The sequence below is a fragment of the Vitis riparia genome, chromosome 13, assembly GCF_004353265.1.
Source record: "Vitis riparia cultivar Riparia Gloire de Montpellier isolate 1030 chromosome 13, EGFV_Vit.rip_1.0, whole genome shotgun sequence".
Classification (NCBI taxonomy): Eukaryota; Viridiplantae; Streptophyta; class Magnoliopsida; order Vitales; family Vitaceae; genus Vitis; species Vitis riparia.
The window spans coordinates 15047166-15067081 of NC_048443.1; the positions used below are offsets into that span (position 1 = coordinate 15047166).

At 34.3% G+C, this 19916-nt stretch overlaps 1 protein-coding gene across 1 annotated transcript in view; it reads right to left on the bottom strand.

Annotated features, from left to right (window-relative positions):
* The window catches only part of LOC117928986 (pentatricopeptide repeat-containing protein At5g04810, chloroplastic), a 39806-nt gene that overhangs the window by 14931 nt on the left and 4959 nt on the right, over positions 1-19916 (bottom strand). The window contains exons 3-5 of the mRNA XM_034849157.1: positions 14772-14912; positions 9053-9139; positions 2748-2901 (exon numbers count right to left, since the gene is read on the bottom strand). Coding sequence (XP_034705048.1) covers positions 2748-2901; positions 9053-9139; positions 14772-14912 — 382 coding nt within the window. The remainder of the gene's footprint in view (positions 1-2747; positions 2902-9052; positions 9140-14771; positions 14913-19916) is intronic.

Here is a 19916-nt window from a genome sequence, read left to right on the forward strand (position 1 = left end):
TAATAGCCTTCATGGAGCGCCATCCCTTCACAAGGATCCTAACATTTCTCTCTAGACATGAAAACCATATCAAGGATAAGATGGCCTGATGAGAATCAACAAGCATTCAAGGATCCATTGCATGTTCCAGTTGGGCCTATTACTAAAGCAAGATCTAAGAAGATCAAAGAAGCACTTAATGGGCTAATTCAAGAGATTTGGGCTGATTCTAATGCAAGACATTCCAAGTTGGCCCAAAGGAAGATGAAGGTGTAATAAATTTAATCCAAGCTATTGAGGGCTAATCTGGCTTGATTGGGCGTGATTTATGGCATGGATTAATGACTGATTGACTTTCCAGCTTCATATCAGTTATTTCCTATTCTAAAGCTTCTAATTCAAGCCAAATCTACCTTAATTTTAGGCTTTTATTATTTAGAACGTTTTTTAGCTATTTTCCTATTTTGGATCTGCTAATTTCAGACCGAATCAACCTTTATTTAGGATTTTAATATTTAGTACCTTTTTTAGTTTAGGGCTTTAATATTTAGTAAGTTTTTTTCATGACATATAAATAGCACGCACTCATTGTAATAGGGGATAATTTGATTGAATAAAAAATCAGAAAAGGTGAGGCTTTACTCTTCTTTTGGTTCTTCAAGAACTGTGAACTTATCAGGGATTCTTCTTTGTGGCGTTCAAACTTAATACCTTCGGTTCATGATTCCATTGTAATCATTGGGTCAAGGTCTGTTACTTATACTTTTGGTTCGCATTTCACTTATAAACGTTGAGTCAGGGTTCTATCAAAAATATGTATTTTAGCTTTCTTGGGCAATTATTCCAATACTGTTTGTTGGGTCTCAAAGCGTGTCGATTGAGGTTCGCATCATGGCCACTCACCAAAGAACTACCTTAAAGTTGACTGCCAAAGCCCCCAAAAAGATTATTTAGCATACCTACTATACATCTAGGAGGCACCTAATCAATCTTTGCAAGACCCAATAGTCTCTATCGAAGTCCCTATGCAATAGGGTAATGAAGCAAGAGATGATCAATTGATTCACTACTACCAAGCACATAACATACTGTTCTAGGCTAAGAGATTTGTAAGGCCTCCTCACCTAAAGCATATTCTTGGTACTAATCTTCTTATTAGACACAAACCATACAAAAGCCTTAATCTTAAGTGGAGCTTTTGGATTCCAAATTAATTGGACAAGAGCAAAATGAGTCAAGATAGGAGAAATTATTAGAGCTCTAAAAGAATGGTTTACTAAGAGAAGTCTCAAAGGTGTCAATGACCAAACCCTTAAATATAGGAAAGAAGGTGAAAGGTACACACAATAAGGAGGAAAGGAAGATTGTTAGCTCCTTAATTTCTAAATCGGAAATGTTCTGATGGAAAAATTCCTAGATCAAGAGGTAGAGAAAGGAACAAGAACAAAAAAAACAAGAAAGCCTTTATTCCTCAAAAACGTGAAACGATTTGGAAATTGACGTTTGAGAGGTTAGTCACACAACCGTATGTTCTCCTAAAAATGAATTTTTGTACCACTTCCCACAAAGAAACAAGAGGAGAAATCTAAAAAAACTTGAGCAATAGCCTTCTAAGAACATTGTTACAATCACCGAACTACAATGTTGACATCCAAACATTAAAGTGTGACCTATATCACTTAAGATGTCCTTATGTCATAAATCATTTCTCTCCCTAAGAAAACTCTGCAACCACTTTCTCAAAAGGGCTCTATCCCTCAAAGAGATCCTACCAAACCCCAAACCTCCATTTATTTTTGGTTCACACACATACTACCATTTAATGAGGTAGCCTCTCAATTCCCCAAATCCTAAACAAAGAAAATCCCACTGCAATCTCTCAATGCTAGTAGCCATGTTTACAAGCATCTGAAAGGCAAAAAGAAAATAAGTGAGGACAACAGATAAGCAGGAATTCATAAGAGTTATTATACACTTGAAGGACAAAATAAACTTTCTTTCAACTATCCAAACAACAAGAAATTTTATCTAGCATTGGGTCCAAGAATGAAACAGCTCTAAGGTTCACCCAACAATGGGAGAATCAAATAAGTTAAGGGTCAATCAAAGACTCTGCATTCTAAGAGAGAAGTTATAATAAGAATAACTCAGGTTGGTTCTAGAGAAAAAATATCATTGACACATTGAAAATGAGTCACCCTAGTCCTATCTCTACCCAAAAAAAAGCCCTTCAACAAACCACAATCCTCAGCTCTCAACACCAATCTACTCAACACATTAGGGACAATGGTGACAAGGAAAAGGAAAAGAGGGTTACATTGTCCTAAGCCTTTAGAAGCTTTTACCCAACCTTTGCACACCCATTCACTAAAACAATAAAACTAACAGATGATAAACAACCTTGAATCCACAATCTCCACCTTGGATTAAAACCCTTCCTCGCCAGAAGTTTTCAATTTAGTTAAAACATTTAGGTATCCTTCATCTAACTAGGTGATAAAATAATTTGCCAAAAGCCAACTGTAATTGTCAAATAGTAAGCAACTAGCAAAGAAAAAGTGATAATGACAAAAGTTGCAAAGTTTCATGTGTGTTGAGATAAAACAACTTCCTTGCTGCAAATAGAAAATACTACTAATGAAAATATATTGAAAGTCCATGGTGGCCAAAAGGATTGTCTACTCAACTTCTCTCAAATTTATGAAAAAAGAAAAGTAGAATTTGTAGGCAAGCTCACACAATAAAAACTCCATCAATTAAGCTTTTACCTTAAGTCTGTCAAACACAATTAGACATTTCTCTTCATTTCCAATAATTGTGTAGCCATCCATCATGGTATGATATATGTCAATTGGAGTATCAATGCCTTCTTCTTCCATCTCTCTCACCAAGGCTTCAGCTTGAGACATATTACAGGCCTGGCTGCATTACCAAGAAGAAACAGCATAAAGTTGAGAAAAAAAAGTCCACTCATGCACATTTCATTTCACATAGATCATTTTAAGAAAATAGTAAATAAATAAATATAAATAAAAATGGCAAAAGAATATAATGAAGAAACCAATAATAAAAAGGAAACAAAAATCAAAAATCAAAACAAAAAGAAGAGGTAGAAGGAAAATAAACCTCAGCAAACAATTTAATTTATATTAGAAATTTTAAAAAAATAAAATTGTTAATTAGGATTTAGGCAAGCAATTCTAGATGACATATTTTACCAATATGGAAAATTTTCTCCATAAAAACACCAAAAAATGCACCACCAAAACAAAGGCTCGGCTTCTAGGTGTTGGCTAGGAATTGGGAACTCCACATAAGCATGTGACTAGACATACAAATTGGGCCTAAAGTATAAATATGAAAACATCCTTTATCTATTATCCTCTAGACTGCATGTTTTGCTTCTCTAATTCTTATATGGACTAAGAAGAACACTAAATAAAACTTTTCATAAAATAAATAAAAACAATTATTTAAATGAATGACATAATTTTAACACTCATGCCAGATCAAAAGTAAAAATAAATATTTTAGTGTCTGTTTTAATTAACTTCCTGTTTTCTGTTTTTAAAATCTAAAAATGGTAGTACATTTTATACGAGATGCAAAAAATCTTAGAGAATTACTTTGAAAAAGTAATAGTTTTAGAAACTGTTCAAAAAAAATCAAGGCATCAAAAAAATTTTACTATCTCAAAGTTTAAAATTTCTAGAAGTGATTTTTAAAGATATGAGGTAAATCTATATTTTTTTTTGTACAAGATGTTCCACTTTATACAGAAGTTTCTGATTTTAAACAGAAGATAGAAAGTCTATCCAAACAAACACTTAGTTTTTTGCTTTTTTTCTTTATTTTTATTTTCACATAGTAGATACCAAATGACGGTAAATTATCATCTTAAATAGATCTCATACAATAGAACCACCAAAAAAGAAAAATGCAAAATGAACATCTTGAATGATCTGATGATCTTGGTATCTTTATTCATGATTGGAATAAGAAATCATCCCCAACCTGGTCATCATCAGCTAGTTGTAAGGAAACTACCAAAATTTCCATTCCACAAAATAGGTTGATGATATACCCTAATCTCTCTTGATATTCCCTTGAAACTTTTTCTTCTTCTCCTGCCCTCTTTCATTTCATATTCTGTCTTTTAACCATAAGCATCTAACAAGTAAAAAGGAATCACTGGGATCAATCAAGAACAAAAGCAAAGCAGGTTTAACTGGTCCTTCCAATTATTAGTCATATGGCACTAATGTCTATATCAATGAAGTCTAGTATCCTTTCTGATATCTTCAAATCAAATTTCTGCACATCTAGAGCCTGTTCCCAAAAGCTTTAAACAATTTCATAGAAATGTGAAAAATGTGGCTGATCTAAGATTTCTAGGGATCCCAGCCAAGTTGAAGCTTTCTCTTGCATGAGCTCACAACAAAAATTGCATAAATTACCACCCTATGGAGGGCTGCTGGAATTCACAGAAGATTAAGTCACGTATGAAGACCATGATCTACCAAATTTAGTGATAAGATGGATGTTCCATGTTAACTCCAAAAGTATCAAAAAGCGATTGGTGGAGAAACAATATTTTTAAAACTAGATATTCTTCACATGGGAGGCTTTGCAATGTTATTATTGAAGGGTGAATTGTGAAAATCTTGTTTCTAAAGAAATGGTGATGAAGTTCAACTTGGAAGTGCTACCACACCCAAAGCCATAATGAATTGCTTGGTTCAAGAAAGGAGGTGAAGTAGAAGTAGTGCAGTAGTGTCTTGTTCCCTTCTCAATTGGGAAAAAGTATTCAAATAGGTTTCTATGTGATGCGGTGGAAATGGAAGTCTGCCATTTGTTACTTGGAAGGCCATAGCAATTTGACAATAAAACTGTCTACCATGGAGAGAAGAATGTTTATGTTTTCTACAAAAATGGGCTTAAGGTAGTACTTGCCCCAATGAAAGAAGAAGAGTTTGTTAAGTTTAAGGTTGAACAAGAACAATTTTGTGTAACTATTCAATGATTTTTAAATGAGTTTGAAGCTAATGGAGTTGCCTTTTTTATGTTGGCAAAAGAAAGTCTCAGAACACCAGCAAGATGTTTCTAATGAAGCAAAGTCATTGCTGGAAAAAAATTTAGAGGTATTTCCTATAGAGCCACCAAGTGGATTGCATATTGATCTAGTACCAGGAGCTAGCCTACCACATTACAGAATGCCTCCAAAAGAACATGAAGAACTTCAAAGACAAGTGGAAGAGTTGCTGTGAAGGGATACATAAGGGAATCAATGAGTCCATGTGCAGTTCCAGCGCTATTAACTCCAAAGAAAGATGGTACGTGGATAATGTGCATCACTAGTCGGGCAATAAATCGGATAACGATAAAATATCAATACCCAATCCCAAGACTAGATGATATTCTGGATATGTTACATGAAGCAAAGATATTTTCTAAAATTGATCTTAAAAGTGGCTATCACCAAATTAGGATCCGGGAAGGTGATGAGTGGAAAACAGCTTTCAAAACTAAGCATAGGCTTTATGAATAGACTGTGATGCCTTTTGGTTTGTCAAATGCACCCAGTACATTTATGTGTTTGATGAATTAAATTCTGAAGCCATTCATTGGAAAGTTTGTGGTGGTGTTTTTTGATGAGATACTTATTTGTAGCCCACCCAAGGACTCTCATTTGCAACACCTGAACGAAGTATAAGAACTTCTCAAAAGAGAAAAGCTTCATGCCAATAAGAAGAAGTGCAGATTTTTCACTGATTCTTTGTTGTTTTTGGGATGTATAGTTAGTGCTAAAGGAATAAAAGTTGATGATAGTAAGGTTGAAGCAATTAGAAGCTGACTAATACCAAAAACAGTGGGAGAAGTGCGTAGTTTTCATGGTCTAGCCTCATTTTATAGACGCTTCATCAAGAATTTCAGCACCATAATTGCTCCTCTAATTGATAGCATGAAGAAAGGGAGGTTTCAATGGGCAGAACAAGCTGAAGAAAGTTTTCAAATGATTAAAGAGATGCTCAGCTCAGCCCCGATACTAGTGCTGCTAGATTTTAAAAGGGTCTTTGAAGTAAAGTGTGATGCTTCTAGAATTGGGATTGGAGCTGTTTTGAGTCAAGAAGGCAGGCATGTGTAATTTTACAGCGAAAAATTAAATGACACGAGAAGGAGATACAACACTTATGATAAAAAAATTTATGCCATCATTCAGGCTCTTAAGCATTGGGAGCATTAAAGCCTCTCAAGAGCTAGCAAAAGTTAACCAGGCATGGCCATTGGGTTTCTTACTTGCAACGATTCACATTTGTGATAAAGCACAAGTTTGGAGCAAGTAACAAAGTGGCAGGTGCAATTACTTGAAAAAGTTTGTTGTTGACTAGTATGACTGCTACTATTAAGGGTTTCGATTCCTTTAAAGATCTTTATCCTGGTGACCCTTTCTTTGGTTCAATTTGGAAGGATTGTATTAATGGGCCAACCAGGAAAGTATTTGTTGCATGATGGCCTCCTATTCAAAGGGAATCAACTTTGTGTTCCAAATTGGTCTTTGAGGGAAAAGAGCATTCAAGACATGCATGGTGGAGGCTTAGGAGGACATTTTAGGCAAGATAAAAACGCATGGTATGGTTGAACAGGAGTTTTTTGGCCAAAAATGAGGAAGGATGTTTACAAATTTGTTAAAAGGTGTCAAACATGCCAAGAATCAAAAGGAAAAGTTCAAAATACAAGTCTGTCTACTCCACTACCAATTCCTACAACTCCATGGGAAGATGTAAGTATGGACTTTGTGGTGGGATTACCTAGAAGTCAATAAGGAATGGGTTCCATCTTTGTAGTGGTTGACAGATTTTCAAAATGGCTCATTTCATTTGTTGCAAGAAGACTATGGATGCATCAAATATAGCAAATCTCTATTTTAGAGAGGTTGTGCAATTGCATGGAGTTCCAAAATCAATCATCTCATCTCGAAAATCCAAGTTTCTCCCTCATTTTTGGAGCACTTTATGAAAGAAGTTTGGAACCAGGCTGCAGTATAGTACTTCCTATCACCCTCAAACAGATGGACAAACTAAGGTTGTCAATAGAAGGTTGGGCGATTTATTGAGGTGCCTGGTTGGAGAAAATCCTAAGCAATGGGAAGCTGTGGTTGCACAAGCAGAATTTGCCTATTACTATTCCAAGAATAGAACTACAAGCAAAAGTCTTTCTGAAGTTGTTTATGGGAAGCAGTCGATGCATCTTTATGATTTAGCTCCTTTACCAAAAATGGGAAGAAATAGCTTAAAGGGTGAAAACATGGTTGACCTAATGAAAAAACTGCACGAAGAAATCAGATTGAAGATTGAGGAGTAGAATGCAAAGTATAAGAAATATGCAGATCAGAAGAGGTGCAGCCAAAGCTTTCAAGAGGCCAACATGGTGATGGTATACCTATGCAAAGAAAGATTTTCAACAAACTCTTATTCCAAGCCAAGTAAAAGAAAGATAGGACCCTACCCTACAAAATCATCAAGAAGATTGGAGAGAATACTTATGTGGTAGATCTTCCAAAACATATAGGAATAGATTCAACATTCAACATTTTAGATTTATATTCGTACACTGGTGAGAGTGTTAAAGAGGTTTCCAACAACACCAAACTCGAGGACGAGCTTCTTCCAAGGAGGAGAGAATGACACAGTCATTAATAAACAATTTATGGCAAGTTTGAAAATATCAAAGGTTTGCATGGGAAAAGTTTGTTATTAAATTAGAAGTCAAAAGTCAATTTTTTGTTATTAAAGGCTACTAATTGTATCTTGGAAACCTTCAGAAAATAGTTGAGGGTTATCATTATAAAAGGAAAGAACTTGCTTATTGTAAGGACTTTTGATGATTATCCAAAAAAAATATATATATATAAGTGATTAACCAAAACTTTCTGGTTTCAGCTTATGCAAAGGGTTTTTCCTAGATTTTTCCTTAAGAAATCTTGGCTTCGACGGTGTTTGGAGTGCCTTGGTTGTAGTCTACTTGGATAGTAGCTATAATAGCTTTTCAGTTTTCATCAGATATCAAAGAGAAAACACAGCCAAATCACATTCCAATTGCATGTGGTGGAGACTAAAGCAGATGCCCCAACCAAGCCATCCATCAAAGCTATAACTCCAGCCTCAATGGTCCATTCAAAACCAGCTGACTTGGAGAACACTTTGAACATGTTACCATCAGAAACCCTGGTGACATGGCCAATCCTCATAGGACCAGGATTATCTATAATGCAAAAATCAGATTACGTGCTTAAAACAACCATACAGACCAGAATCCAATCAACACTGATATAGTAGAAGATTCTAGCTTTATAACTAACACTGTATTTACTATTTTCCAAGTTTTCATCATGTGGCAGAAGATTGGCAGTCTATCATTAAAGGAGATGGATTGTATCTTCTTGACAATCAAGCAGTTTTCTCAAGTAGGTGCATCAGTCTAGCAGTCAGAATGGTTCATAATGTCTCTCCTAAATTTTGTGTGAAGAATTTATTCTTTAGTCTGAGGGATTCTCTCAAACACTCAATCAACAAAGATGAAAGGAGATTTATAAGCGTACATTAATTAAACCACATGAGCAGAAACAATAGACTCAAAACTAAAAATGCAATAAATAATCTTATAACTTCTTCTAGTCAGAATGGTTCATAATGTCTCTCCTAAATTTTGTGTGAAGGAAGAATTTATTCTTTAGTCTGAGGGATTTTCTCAAACACTCCATCAACAAAGATGAAAGGAGATTTATAGGCATACATTAATTAAACCACATGAGCAGAAACAATAGACACAAAACTAAAAATGCAATAAATAATCCTGTAACTTCTTGTACTTTCAGTGAATTCCTCATAAATTTATTTGCTACAATAATCTATAAATTAATGCAGACACATGCATGTACATATGAAGACAAGCATTCATACATGTAGTTACCAAGAAAGAAATGATCAACCTAAAAATTAAATTCCTATCACCCATAAGCATGACATAATGACCAAGTAAAGAAATATTAACCAAATAAATTGACAATACGCACCAATGAGCATATATTATATTCCCATATATAATTGCATTTAGAGTTGTATGTCTCTCTTTTGCCTCCTTAAACCAATGATCTGCAGCTCTTCCAAAATGACAAAAAAATATTAGATGGTAGTGAAACAAGTCATCTATCAAACTGCTAATATAACCCATTCAATGCCCTCAAGACAAATAAATCAATAAGGCTGGTGTTCTAAAGTTGCACTTGAGCACAGAGAAAAAGAAAAAGAAAAAAACAAGAACACAAGTAACACTTTGCTATACTAAACAAGGCACATTTAATTAGGCCTGAACACTCGGAACATGCCTTCCAAAGTGCAAGTGGCATGGAACATGTCTGTTTCTTTGTTTTCTTCTCTCTTTTTTGTTCTTTTTTTTTCCTTATTAAGTAAATTCATGTTATGAATTTCAATCTAGAAGATGAAGTGTCTTCAATGGTGTAGCTTTTAGGTGATGAACCTTGGACCAAAAGCATCTGGTTGAAGAAGGAAGCTTTGAAGCAAGGGAGTGGAAGATCTCAGCAGATCTCAACTCTTGGTGTATTTTCATTTACTGGTTTTAGTTAAATTCTCAACTCAACAATCTTACCAACCATTGTTTTGGATACATCTTTCTCTACCAACTCCATTCCCATCCTAGTTTACCCATTCTTTTCTTTAGTCCTTTAGATTAGCCCTAATCCTTGTGATTCGACACCCAATGCTCATTGGGTACTACAAAATTTGAAGTCCTTGTGCTTAGGGTGCTCAACATCTGAACAATATACAAACCAGGCAAGCAAGCAATTTCCAGCGCCATTGCCAGGGACTAAGCCTCAATCAGAAGGTTATTGTTTTTTGGGTGTGTATTTGCAGTGGCTGGATGGCACTGTAAGCATAATTTTACCTATTCTCCATTTTATTTGTGTTAAATCTCTATGTTTTCTTTTATTTGCTTATTTTTAGTTTTGTTATTGAATTCTACAGTTATAGTACAAAAATAGCATTATATGTTAGGTTGGTCATGAGATCCAGTTGGTGGACTAGTGAGAAATCGAATTCTGCAAGCTCATTCTCCTGCCTGAACCACTATACCAAAGCCCTTAATTTTGAAAACATGGAAAGAAGTGTGAGTGATAATGCAACCTTATTCCTCAAGAACAGAGAAGTGTCCATGGCAGTGTCATAAATGAAGACATGAACCAAAATAATCAGCATTTTGGGACTTAAAAATTACTTTCAACCACTCAAAGTCAGTGCTCCTTCCTGTACAGAGTTTCCATACAATGCACCAGCTGTGAATGTAAGGCCTTAAATGGTCCAGTTGCCATCCCAGTTTTATGGCATGGAGGGTATAAATCCTTATGACCATTTACTGAAATTTGAAGAAGTCTTTTCTACATTCAGAGAATGAAATTGTAGCCTGTAGATTTTGAAGCTCAAATTGTTCTCATTTTCTTTAAAAGGAAGAGCTAAACAATAGTTAAATTCATTGAGAGCTAGGAGTATCGATTCTTGGCATGAAATACAAATAGCCTTTTCAAATAGATTTTTCTCCACTTTAAAAACCATTTTGTTGAGGAGATAGATTCCTAATTTTTGTCTCAAAGAAAAAGAAACTTTTTATAAATGTGAGGATAGGTTCAAGGACTTGTTGAAATGTCATCACCATGGTTTTGAGACATGAAGGGTTGTTTCTTCATTTTATGAGGATGTGTGTCTCCACAAATGATGCAAAGAAAGTAAGTGTAAAAGCAACTTCATGAATCAAGAACCAAATAAGGCATTTGAATTTCTGGAATTTGTAGTAGAAAATTCATATCTTAAGACATCCCAGTACCTCAATCAAATAGTTTTGCCCAAAATCAGCAAAACCCCACACATCTGGCAGTTATATTCAAATGTCAAAGATTCAAACAACTTAAAGGTCAGGATTGGAACTTGTTTTAGGTAAACACTAATAAATAGTTCTCAATAGTCTTTGGCCAGAAGTTTTGACAAATTCTATTTTAAATGAAAGTAGGCACACATACCCTTTTTTCCAACCACAAAGTGGTGCTTTAGGCTTTTATAACCCTTGTCTCTCTTTAAATCAACTTATTTCCTCTCTTCTTGTTTCATCTCTTTCATTTTTTTCTTTTATAGTTTTTGTTTGTATCTGGTTGATGGTTTTATATGGATCAAAACAAAATAGAATTTCAGAATCAAGTGACCCTCTCTGACTTTTGACATAATGAAATAACTAAAGAAAGTGAGCAGAGCCCATGAAAAATAAAAGAAAGAAAATAGATGCATGAGAATCTATGATCATGTTAAAAAAAAAAAAGGGCCCATGATCCAATTGGATTATAAATTGCCAACTGAAAAGATAATAAACATCACACATTTATAATGCATTGATAGTCAAAACTAACATCAATATGTTTACACAAAACACTTAATATATTTTTTTTTTTTTTGATAGGAAACGAGAAAGAGATATATTGATAGAAATAAGAAGTACAAGAGAAGGATAAGGAATCCTCCCACCAAAGAAAAACTAAACAACAAGAATACAAAAACAAGAAGCTACAATGTAAAAACAAACAAACTCTCTAGGCTAAACCATCCCATTGGAGCTACACACTGCTAGTCAATCTAGTTGTAACACATTAAGGGGAATGCCCTTAAAAACTATGGAACAAAAAGCCCAAAGAGAAGCAAGGAAGTGAATGGAATCCCAAAGATTCTCTAAATTCCTTGCTTTATCCTCAAATATCCTCGCATTTCTTTCCTGCCACACAACCCAAATTAAAGCAATGCACGCAGTTTGCCACAAAACTATCCCTCTCTTGGAAAATCCAAAACCTTTATAATTGATAGACATCATGTCGGAGATGCTTCTCATGGGAACCCAATCCATCTTGGCTAACTAAAATAATCTATGCCACAACCCCATCGTCAAAGAACAATGTAGGAAAAGATGATTTGCTGATTCTCCATGCTTCATACACAACTTACAAATGTCGGGACTAAGAGCTTTGTAGGGTCTTCTCAATTGTAGCAAGTCATTAGTATTTACCTTCTTTTGTGTCACTAACCAGACAAAGGACTTGACTTTAAAAGGGACTTGAGAATTCCATACAAACTTAGTAGGGAAAACTGGAGATGAATCGGAAAAGTGGGACAAGGCTAGAAAAAAAGACTTAACTGTAAATAGCCCTGAAGAAGATAAAGATCAGGATCTTGCATCTGAAACCGATGGGGATAAATGCAAACAATCAAGTGACCGCATGAGGCTTTCTAAATCTTCTATCTCAGAATCGGAAAGATTACAACGAAAATTAAAGTTCCAAGAAAAGGGGCGAGCAGAACCGAGAATTGAAGATTTAGGAATATTTTTATCCATGACTACTCTAAATAGTCTTGGATATTGGAACTCCAAAGGTCGGTCCCCCTACCACAAGTCTTCCCAAAAGCGAATTCTTTCCCCATCTCCTACCACAATCCGAGTATACTTGGAAAAATCCTAAAAGACTTGTGCAATAGTCTTCCAAGGATAACGATGTGACCATCTAATTATAGTGTTGGCATCCCAACCATTGGAATGTGTCCCATAAATGCTTAAAATGACCTGATGCCATAGAGTTGAACTCTCCCTAGGATACCTCCACAACCATTTCCCTAAGAGAGCGAGATTTCTTAGAAAAATCTTCCCAAATCTCAATCCCCCTTTTACCTTCGGATTACACACTACATCCCAACTAACAAAATGATCTCTTTTACCTTCCCCAACCCCTAACCATACGAAATCCCTTTGCAATCTCTCAATTTTTGCAATCACTAAAGCGGGAATCTTAAACAAGGAGAGAAAGTAGCTAAGAATATGGGAAAGGCATGAATGGATAAGAGTTATCCTACCTCCAAAAGAGTGTAAGTCTTTTGTCACCCATCTAATCTCCGCGAGATTCTCTCGATCACTAGATCTCAAAAGCGATGATCTCTTTTACCTTCCCCAACCCCTAACCATAGGAAATCCCTTTGTAATCTCTCAATTTTTGCAATCACTGAAGCGGGAATCTTAAACAAGGAGAGAAAGTAGCTAGGAATGTGGGAAAGGCATGAATGGATAAGAGTTATCCTACCTCCAAAAGATAAGTAAGTCTTTTGTCACCCATCTAATCTCCGCGAGATTCTCTCGATCACTGGATCTCAAAAGCCACAAGCCTTTGAATTCCCTCCTAAAGGAAGACCCGGGTAGAGTATAGGCCAATCAGAAGCCTTGCAATCAAGCATCAAGGCCAACCTAGAAAGATGATTCTGATCAAGGTTGATGCCAAAAAGATTACTCTTGTCAAGATTGACCTTAATCCCAGAAATTTGCCAACAATAAACTCTTGAGAGTTTGCAGATCTTCCGCACAAGTGTTAGAAAAGAAAATGGTATCATCTGCGAATTGCAGATGGGACACCCTTGTTCTATTCCTACCTACCCTGAAACCCTCCAACAAACTTCTTTCCTCTGCTCTCAACAACATCCTACTCAACACATCTGCGACGATAGTAAACAGAAAAGGGGATAGAGGGTCACCTTGTCTTAATCCTCTAGTTGCCTTGACCCACCCTTTAGCATTTCCATTCACTAGAACTGCATAAGAGACCGTAGACAAATAGCCTCTCATCTAGGTCCTCCATCTAGGACTAAACCCATTCTTCTCCAACACATGATCCAAAAAATCCCAACTCACATGGTCATAAGTCTTTTCAAAGTCAATTTTGAAGACAACTCCTTCCTCCCCTGATCATCTTTTCTCATCCACTATCTCATTGGCTATAAGAACTACGTCTAAAATTTGTCTCCCCTGAACAAAAGCACCTTGAGTAGAATGGATAGTTTCATGTAGAACCCCTCTTAATTGCCATGATAAAACTTTGGCCTATTATCTTATAGAGACAAGTGATCAAGCTTATAGGTCTAAAGTCTAAGATTTTCTTTGTCTAGATTTTTTTGGGCAAAAGAACAATGAAAGAGGCATTAGTGCTTTGATTGATAATCCCGCTTTTGCGAAACTCTGCAAACACCCTCACTAAGTCCTCCTTGATCACATCCCAACAATCCTGAAACATTGCAATGGTAAATCCATCAGGCCCTGGCACCTTATCCCTATCTAACTGAAAAATGGCTTTAGAAATCTCTTCTTAAGTAAAAGGTGGAATCCAACCTAGAAGCACTTTCTTCTAAGATAGGGGTCCAATCTAAGCCTTCTCCTCTCCAAGACTCTCCAGGAGGACTCGAGTAGAGCTTTTCAAAATAAAGTAAGATCTCCTCTATGATGCTCTCAGAATTATTCAACACTAAACCTCTTTCGTTCTCCAAAAACTTGATGAAAACATATTGATACTATGTTTTCCTTCTATCAATGATTTCAAATACCTCTCCATGCTAAGATATAACTCCAGGAACTTATGAGAAAACATATATACACATTTTGAAAAGAAGATAGAGTTTGAAAGGATTACTTGACTATCCAGATTTTAGTTGCCAAAATACTAAAACAGCACAGGAGGCACATATTACATTAAAAGAAACATAGAAACATACAACAAAAAGCATATAGGGAAAATGGTGATTATAACAGCAAGAGCACCAAAAGATTTTATCATTACATTAACCACAAAGAGAACTTTTTTCAAGAGGACAGAAAAGGCTCAAAAGGAAAAAAGAGAGATTCAGTGTAGAGGTAGATGGTTAACTCACTCAGCATTGGCAATTTTGGCAAATCCACCCACAAGAATGCTATAAGTCACCAAACTCATTTCAATGCCCTCTTCTTTCATTTTCCTCACACAAGATAATGCTTCTTCCATGTCTCTACCAACTGCATAAGCATGGATAAGACTGCATGCAATAAACCATGGTTAATGATGGAAGGACAATCCTAATTACATAACATCTGAAACTAAGAAAACACATATTCCTTAAAAAGCAATAAATTTTTATTAGATTTATTACAATATATTGAATACAGAAACTATCCTCAAATAATGCCAAGATATTTGATTAATTAAAAGTTTCTTCAGACTTGGGTAAGGATCTTCTTTTAGCTCAATCAGTGGCTTGAACATAAACTATGTTGTATTTTGTTTAGTTGGAAATTTTGTTCCGTTTCTTATTGATTATTTGCGACTTACTTCCTTGGGTCTTAACGGCTAAGAAGACTTCAAGCATCTGTAAAATTGAGTTCAGGAGGAAAGAATCATCAAATTTGAGGTAAGGATGCATTTATGGTTGGTAAAACTTTTGAAATAACCAATACAAGATATTATCTTCTAATTCAGTTTCTACTACTTTTTTAATTTTAAAAATTGTTTTTGGTAAGTTTTAAAAATTGTATTTATCTCTAAATTATAGTTTGACTCTAAAAAATATTTTTGGAATGTTTTAAAAGTTGGAAACTTTCCTAAATGGTTACTAGGGTTTTTGGAATGTTTTATAATTGAGAAACTTTTCATAATGAAAGTCCTTTCAAATATAAAAAGATTTGTTTTATTGAAAATTATGAGACTCTATGAAAATTCCAAGTGAAAGACAAAAACCTTAAGAGAGCAATGGTCATCTCAAAGTTTAATCCTCCAACTTTCAAACCTTTCAAGATCCCTCTTGAAAGTACATCTTGGCTTCAACAAAGGTCTAGACTCAAACTGCTTCCACCTCAATAAGGGCTTTGAATAATTCACTAAGGAGCACAAGGGAGTGCTATGTCAGGGACATGGTATTGGTGTTGCTGACCTAAGACCCTGGGGAATAGGCACATTTGGTCAGGTACAACTATGTACTATCTTTTCATATTTAAAGAATCATTCGCAGTCAAGAGACCACTCGTGGTTCTTATGACTAGTAGATTGCTAGGTGGTTTTCCACGTTATACACATGTTAAAATCAATATTATTTATCTATGCATGGGATTTTTACTCTCACTAAAGAATTAATCTAAAGGGACAAACTAAATAGGTAATAAAGAAGGAAATTTGGAGATTAATTCAAGGACTACCTATTCCCCCCTCTCAATAGTTCCATTATATCAAGACTAGACGTAAAATTTATTTCAAGTTGTATCAAGGCAAGTAAAATATTTTTCAAAATTTTAAGTGATTCCTACTAGTCTTGATAAATGGAACTATAGAGAGTTGGGACTTCCATAAATTATCCACCATTCTTTGATGGAAATAATCACCCCACTTGAAAGTTTCGATGAAATTTTTTCTTAAAATAAAAGCTAAAAGAATCTAGAATACACTGGAATATGGGTGGTTACCCTTTACTCTTAGTTGACAAGAATGCTTGTTCAATTGATGAATTACAACCCAAAAGTGGAGTAAATTGGACGCTGAAAGGAGTGAAGTGGATGCCAAAACCCTTTACTATATTTTCAATAGTGTTAATCCTAACAAGTTTTACAGAATTGCAACTTGTAAATATGTTAAAGAGGTATGGGGCATTCTTGCAGTAACACCTAAGGACACTTCTACTGTGAAGTTTTCAAAACTACAAATATTAACTACAAAGTTTGAAAGCATAAAGATGAAAGATGAAAGATGAAAGATGATGAGACCTTCTTTAAGTTTCAAACTAAACTCAGTGATATCATTAATTCATGTTTCAATCTAGGATAAAGAATCCCTAACTCTAAAGTGGTCAAAAAATTATTGAGATCTCTCCTCGAGAGATTTAGACCTAAAGTGACCGCAATAGAGGAAAGTAAAAATACGGACTTAATGAAAGTAGATGAACTTATAGGTTCTCTTCAAACCTATGAGATGATTTTACCTTCCCCTGAGAGACCTAAAGCAATAGCTCTAAAGGCCTCTTCAAAAGAAAAAGTTGAGTCTAAAGATGAGAGTGTGCAAGTTCTCATACAATCTAATTTTCAAAGTTCACTAAAAAAAGTTAAAATCTTTATGAAAATGCAAAAGGAAACAAACTCAAAAGATGACTCAAAGAATGGGAAGAAATCTTTCTCCAAGAAAAATAAAGAAAAATGTCCATCAAAACCATCTCAAATTGAGTGTTTCAACTATGGAGTGAAAGGGCAATTCGCTTCAAATTGCCCTACACCTAAAAAAAATAAGAAATTCATACAAGTGACTTAGAGTGATTCCGAGTCTAATGATATTGAATGCACAAATTCAACTGAGAATGAGGAAATTAAGAATCCTATTGCTTTCATTGCCTCATTAACCCAATTCCCTAAAATTCAATCAAAAATCTAGTTGAATATAGCAATGAGGAAGAAGGCAACTTCAAAGACCTTCAAGAAATATATAATGCCTTGTACCATGAAAGCCATGAGATAAAATGAGAGAATGTAAAAATTAAGAAAATTTTAAAGAAAAAGAATGCTCACATTCAATCTCCAGAATATGAGATTTGTGATTTAAATAATAAATTAAAAAAATTACTCTCAAGAAAATGACATGAATTTTAGAATCAAGGAACTTATGGTTGAAAAAGAAAATCTAATTAAAAAAATTAAGTTCCTTAAATCTGAACACCATGATGTGGTGGTTAAAAATAATTCCCTCACTTCAGAGTTAGATTAACTTAGAAAGAATTTAGGGACTCAAGATGAAGTGTTTCACCCTAGTTCTAAAACCTTAAATGAAATGATTGAAAAAGGAAAGGCCCGTGGGGATAAGAAAGGTTCAGGTTATTTAAGCAAGTCTTTTTTTTCTTTGATAAGTAAGAGAGTGTATGTATTTAAAAAAGGAAACGCCAAAACAGCGTCCCAAAGTATACAGGAAGTCTCTTAAACTCCCACGAGTGGAAATACTGCTTTTGTGAAACCTAGTGAAAGCCACTCTCTTGAGGAATCATCCTCAAAGCAAGCTACCAAGTGCACTATTTGCAATAAATTTGGGTATGTGGCAAACAACTACTTTAGTAGACTCTTTGAAAATTATCAATCTCATGTAAATAGGTTAGTGAGTCAAATTATCTTAAAAATCAAATTTTGAATATCAAGAAAGGTAGTAGGTCTTATACTAATCCTAAGAAAGGAAAGAGTCTAATTAGCATTGTCCATAAAATAAAGAAAATTTGGACAAAAAACAAGACCTAGTTGCAGTTCAAGGTGCAAACCTAGTGAGTTCCAAGTCTTCACCTTTAGATTCTCTTAGGAATTCATCACATGGGAAATCTTTAGGAGTTTCACCCTATAGTTAGCATATTTTGTTCCATAATCCAAGACCTAGTCTTAGTGTTTCATTTTTTTATCCCTAGTACTACGTCTTTTCAGGAATCCTCAAGGGTTTTTTTTTTTTCCTTGTTTTTTGTATTTTATTTAGGACTTCCTTGTTAGCTAGTTTTAATTATCTAGGTCTAGGATTTATGGGGAACTTATCTTTTGTTGAGTCTAGAATCTCATATTTAGGTGGAGTTAGTTACTTTTTAAAGTATGTTTTGTATCCTAGATCAAAGTTGTATCTCCTCAAGATTTTAGGTCTAGGTATTTAAGGGGAGAAATATTTTGTAGGGTTTCTAAGATCTAGATTCATGTCCATAGAAAATCAATATACTCTCTCACCTATTATTTTCTTAAAAAATTTCAGAATTTTTTTAAATTTTGGAAAGATGGACATGAATTTATTATTTATTGTTATTATTAGGAACATTTTAATTGATCTATAGAATGATTTTAATAAGTTAAGATTTTTCTAAATACTTCATGATATGGATTTTGTGTTTCTAAAAATTCTAAAAAGTGATGTGGATCTATTTCTTTTTTTTTTTCAAAGGAAATCAAACTAAGTCATTTCTTAGAGTTCAACATGTTTGAACCATCTCTATGTGCATAAAATTAAATACTTGAAAATGTTGAAATTGAAAAAACCCACCTTGAACAAATTCAAAATTCAATATCTTTAATCCAAAAGTGAAAGTCATCACTTGCAAAAATGGAAAAATCCCTAAAGTGGAATGTGCACTTATACATGAAAGTAATGTTTCTTTCTATTCTAAAATTACCCCACAAAAACAAACTAAAATTGTTTTGGGAAATTGTAAAGTCACATGAATATGTATGAATATATCTATGTGAAATAGATTAAATCGTGTTAAACAAAAATCCGACTGGATGAATTTCAAATTGAATGTGTCTACTTCTGGACCTTAAATTAATTAGTTAAAATAATTAGGTGAGATGGAATGAGAATCTCATGTTGTTAATGATTACATTCTTTGGAAGTGAAGTTTTACTTCCTTCACTTATGTTTTATTCTTGTTAATCTTGAAAATCCTTTGAATTCCATAAATAAATTATTTTAGTTCTCTATATAGCCTGTTGAATAATTTTTCATGCCTATTATATGCAGATTACTTAATTCCTGGCTAAGTTTCTGAAAATTACAATTCTAAGAGTGTTTAGGTATTCTAGGATAAAAACTAAAATGTCTAATATCTTTTCAAGTTATTTGATATTCCTTGTGACAAAGCATTTTTTGGACTTTTGGGAATTTCAGGAATCATTTGAAATTCCTAGTGACCATAGGCAATTTAAGGTTTAATTTGAACATCCTTGTAACCATAGAAATATATGTTAGGAAGTTGGGTCAATAGAATAAAGAGCTTCATGGATTTTATAGGGTTCTTAATGTATTAGGTTGAAAGAGAGAGTATTGTTGATGTATTTTGGATTATCTTTTGGCACTTTGTTTTCTTTCTAATAAATGTTAGATTGAATTTTGGATATTTAGTATATCATTTCTCCTTGATTGCTTCATCATTTTTTATTTTCTTATATTTGTCATTTTTGCGACACAAAGAGGAGTAAAAAGAAAAGGTTCATTGAGTTCACCAATTATATTTATCTAATCTATTTTTTGGCATACTATGTTTTTCATGGGT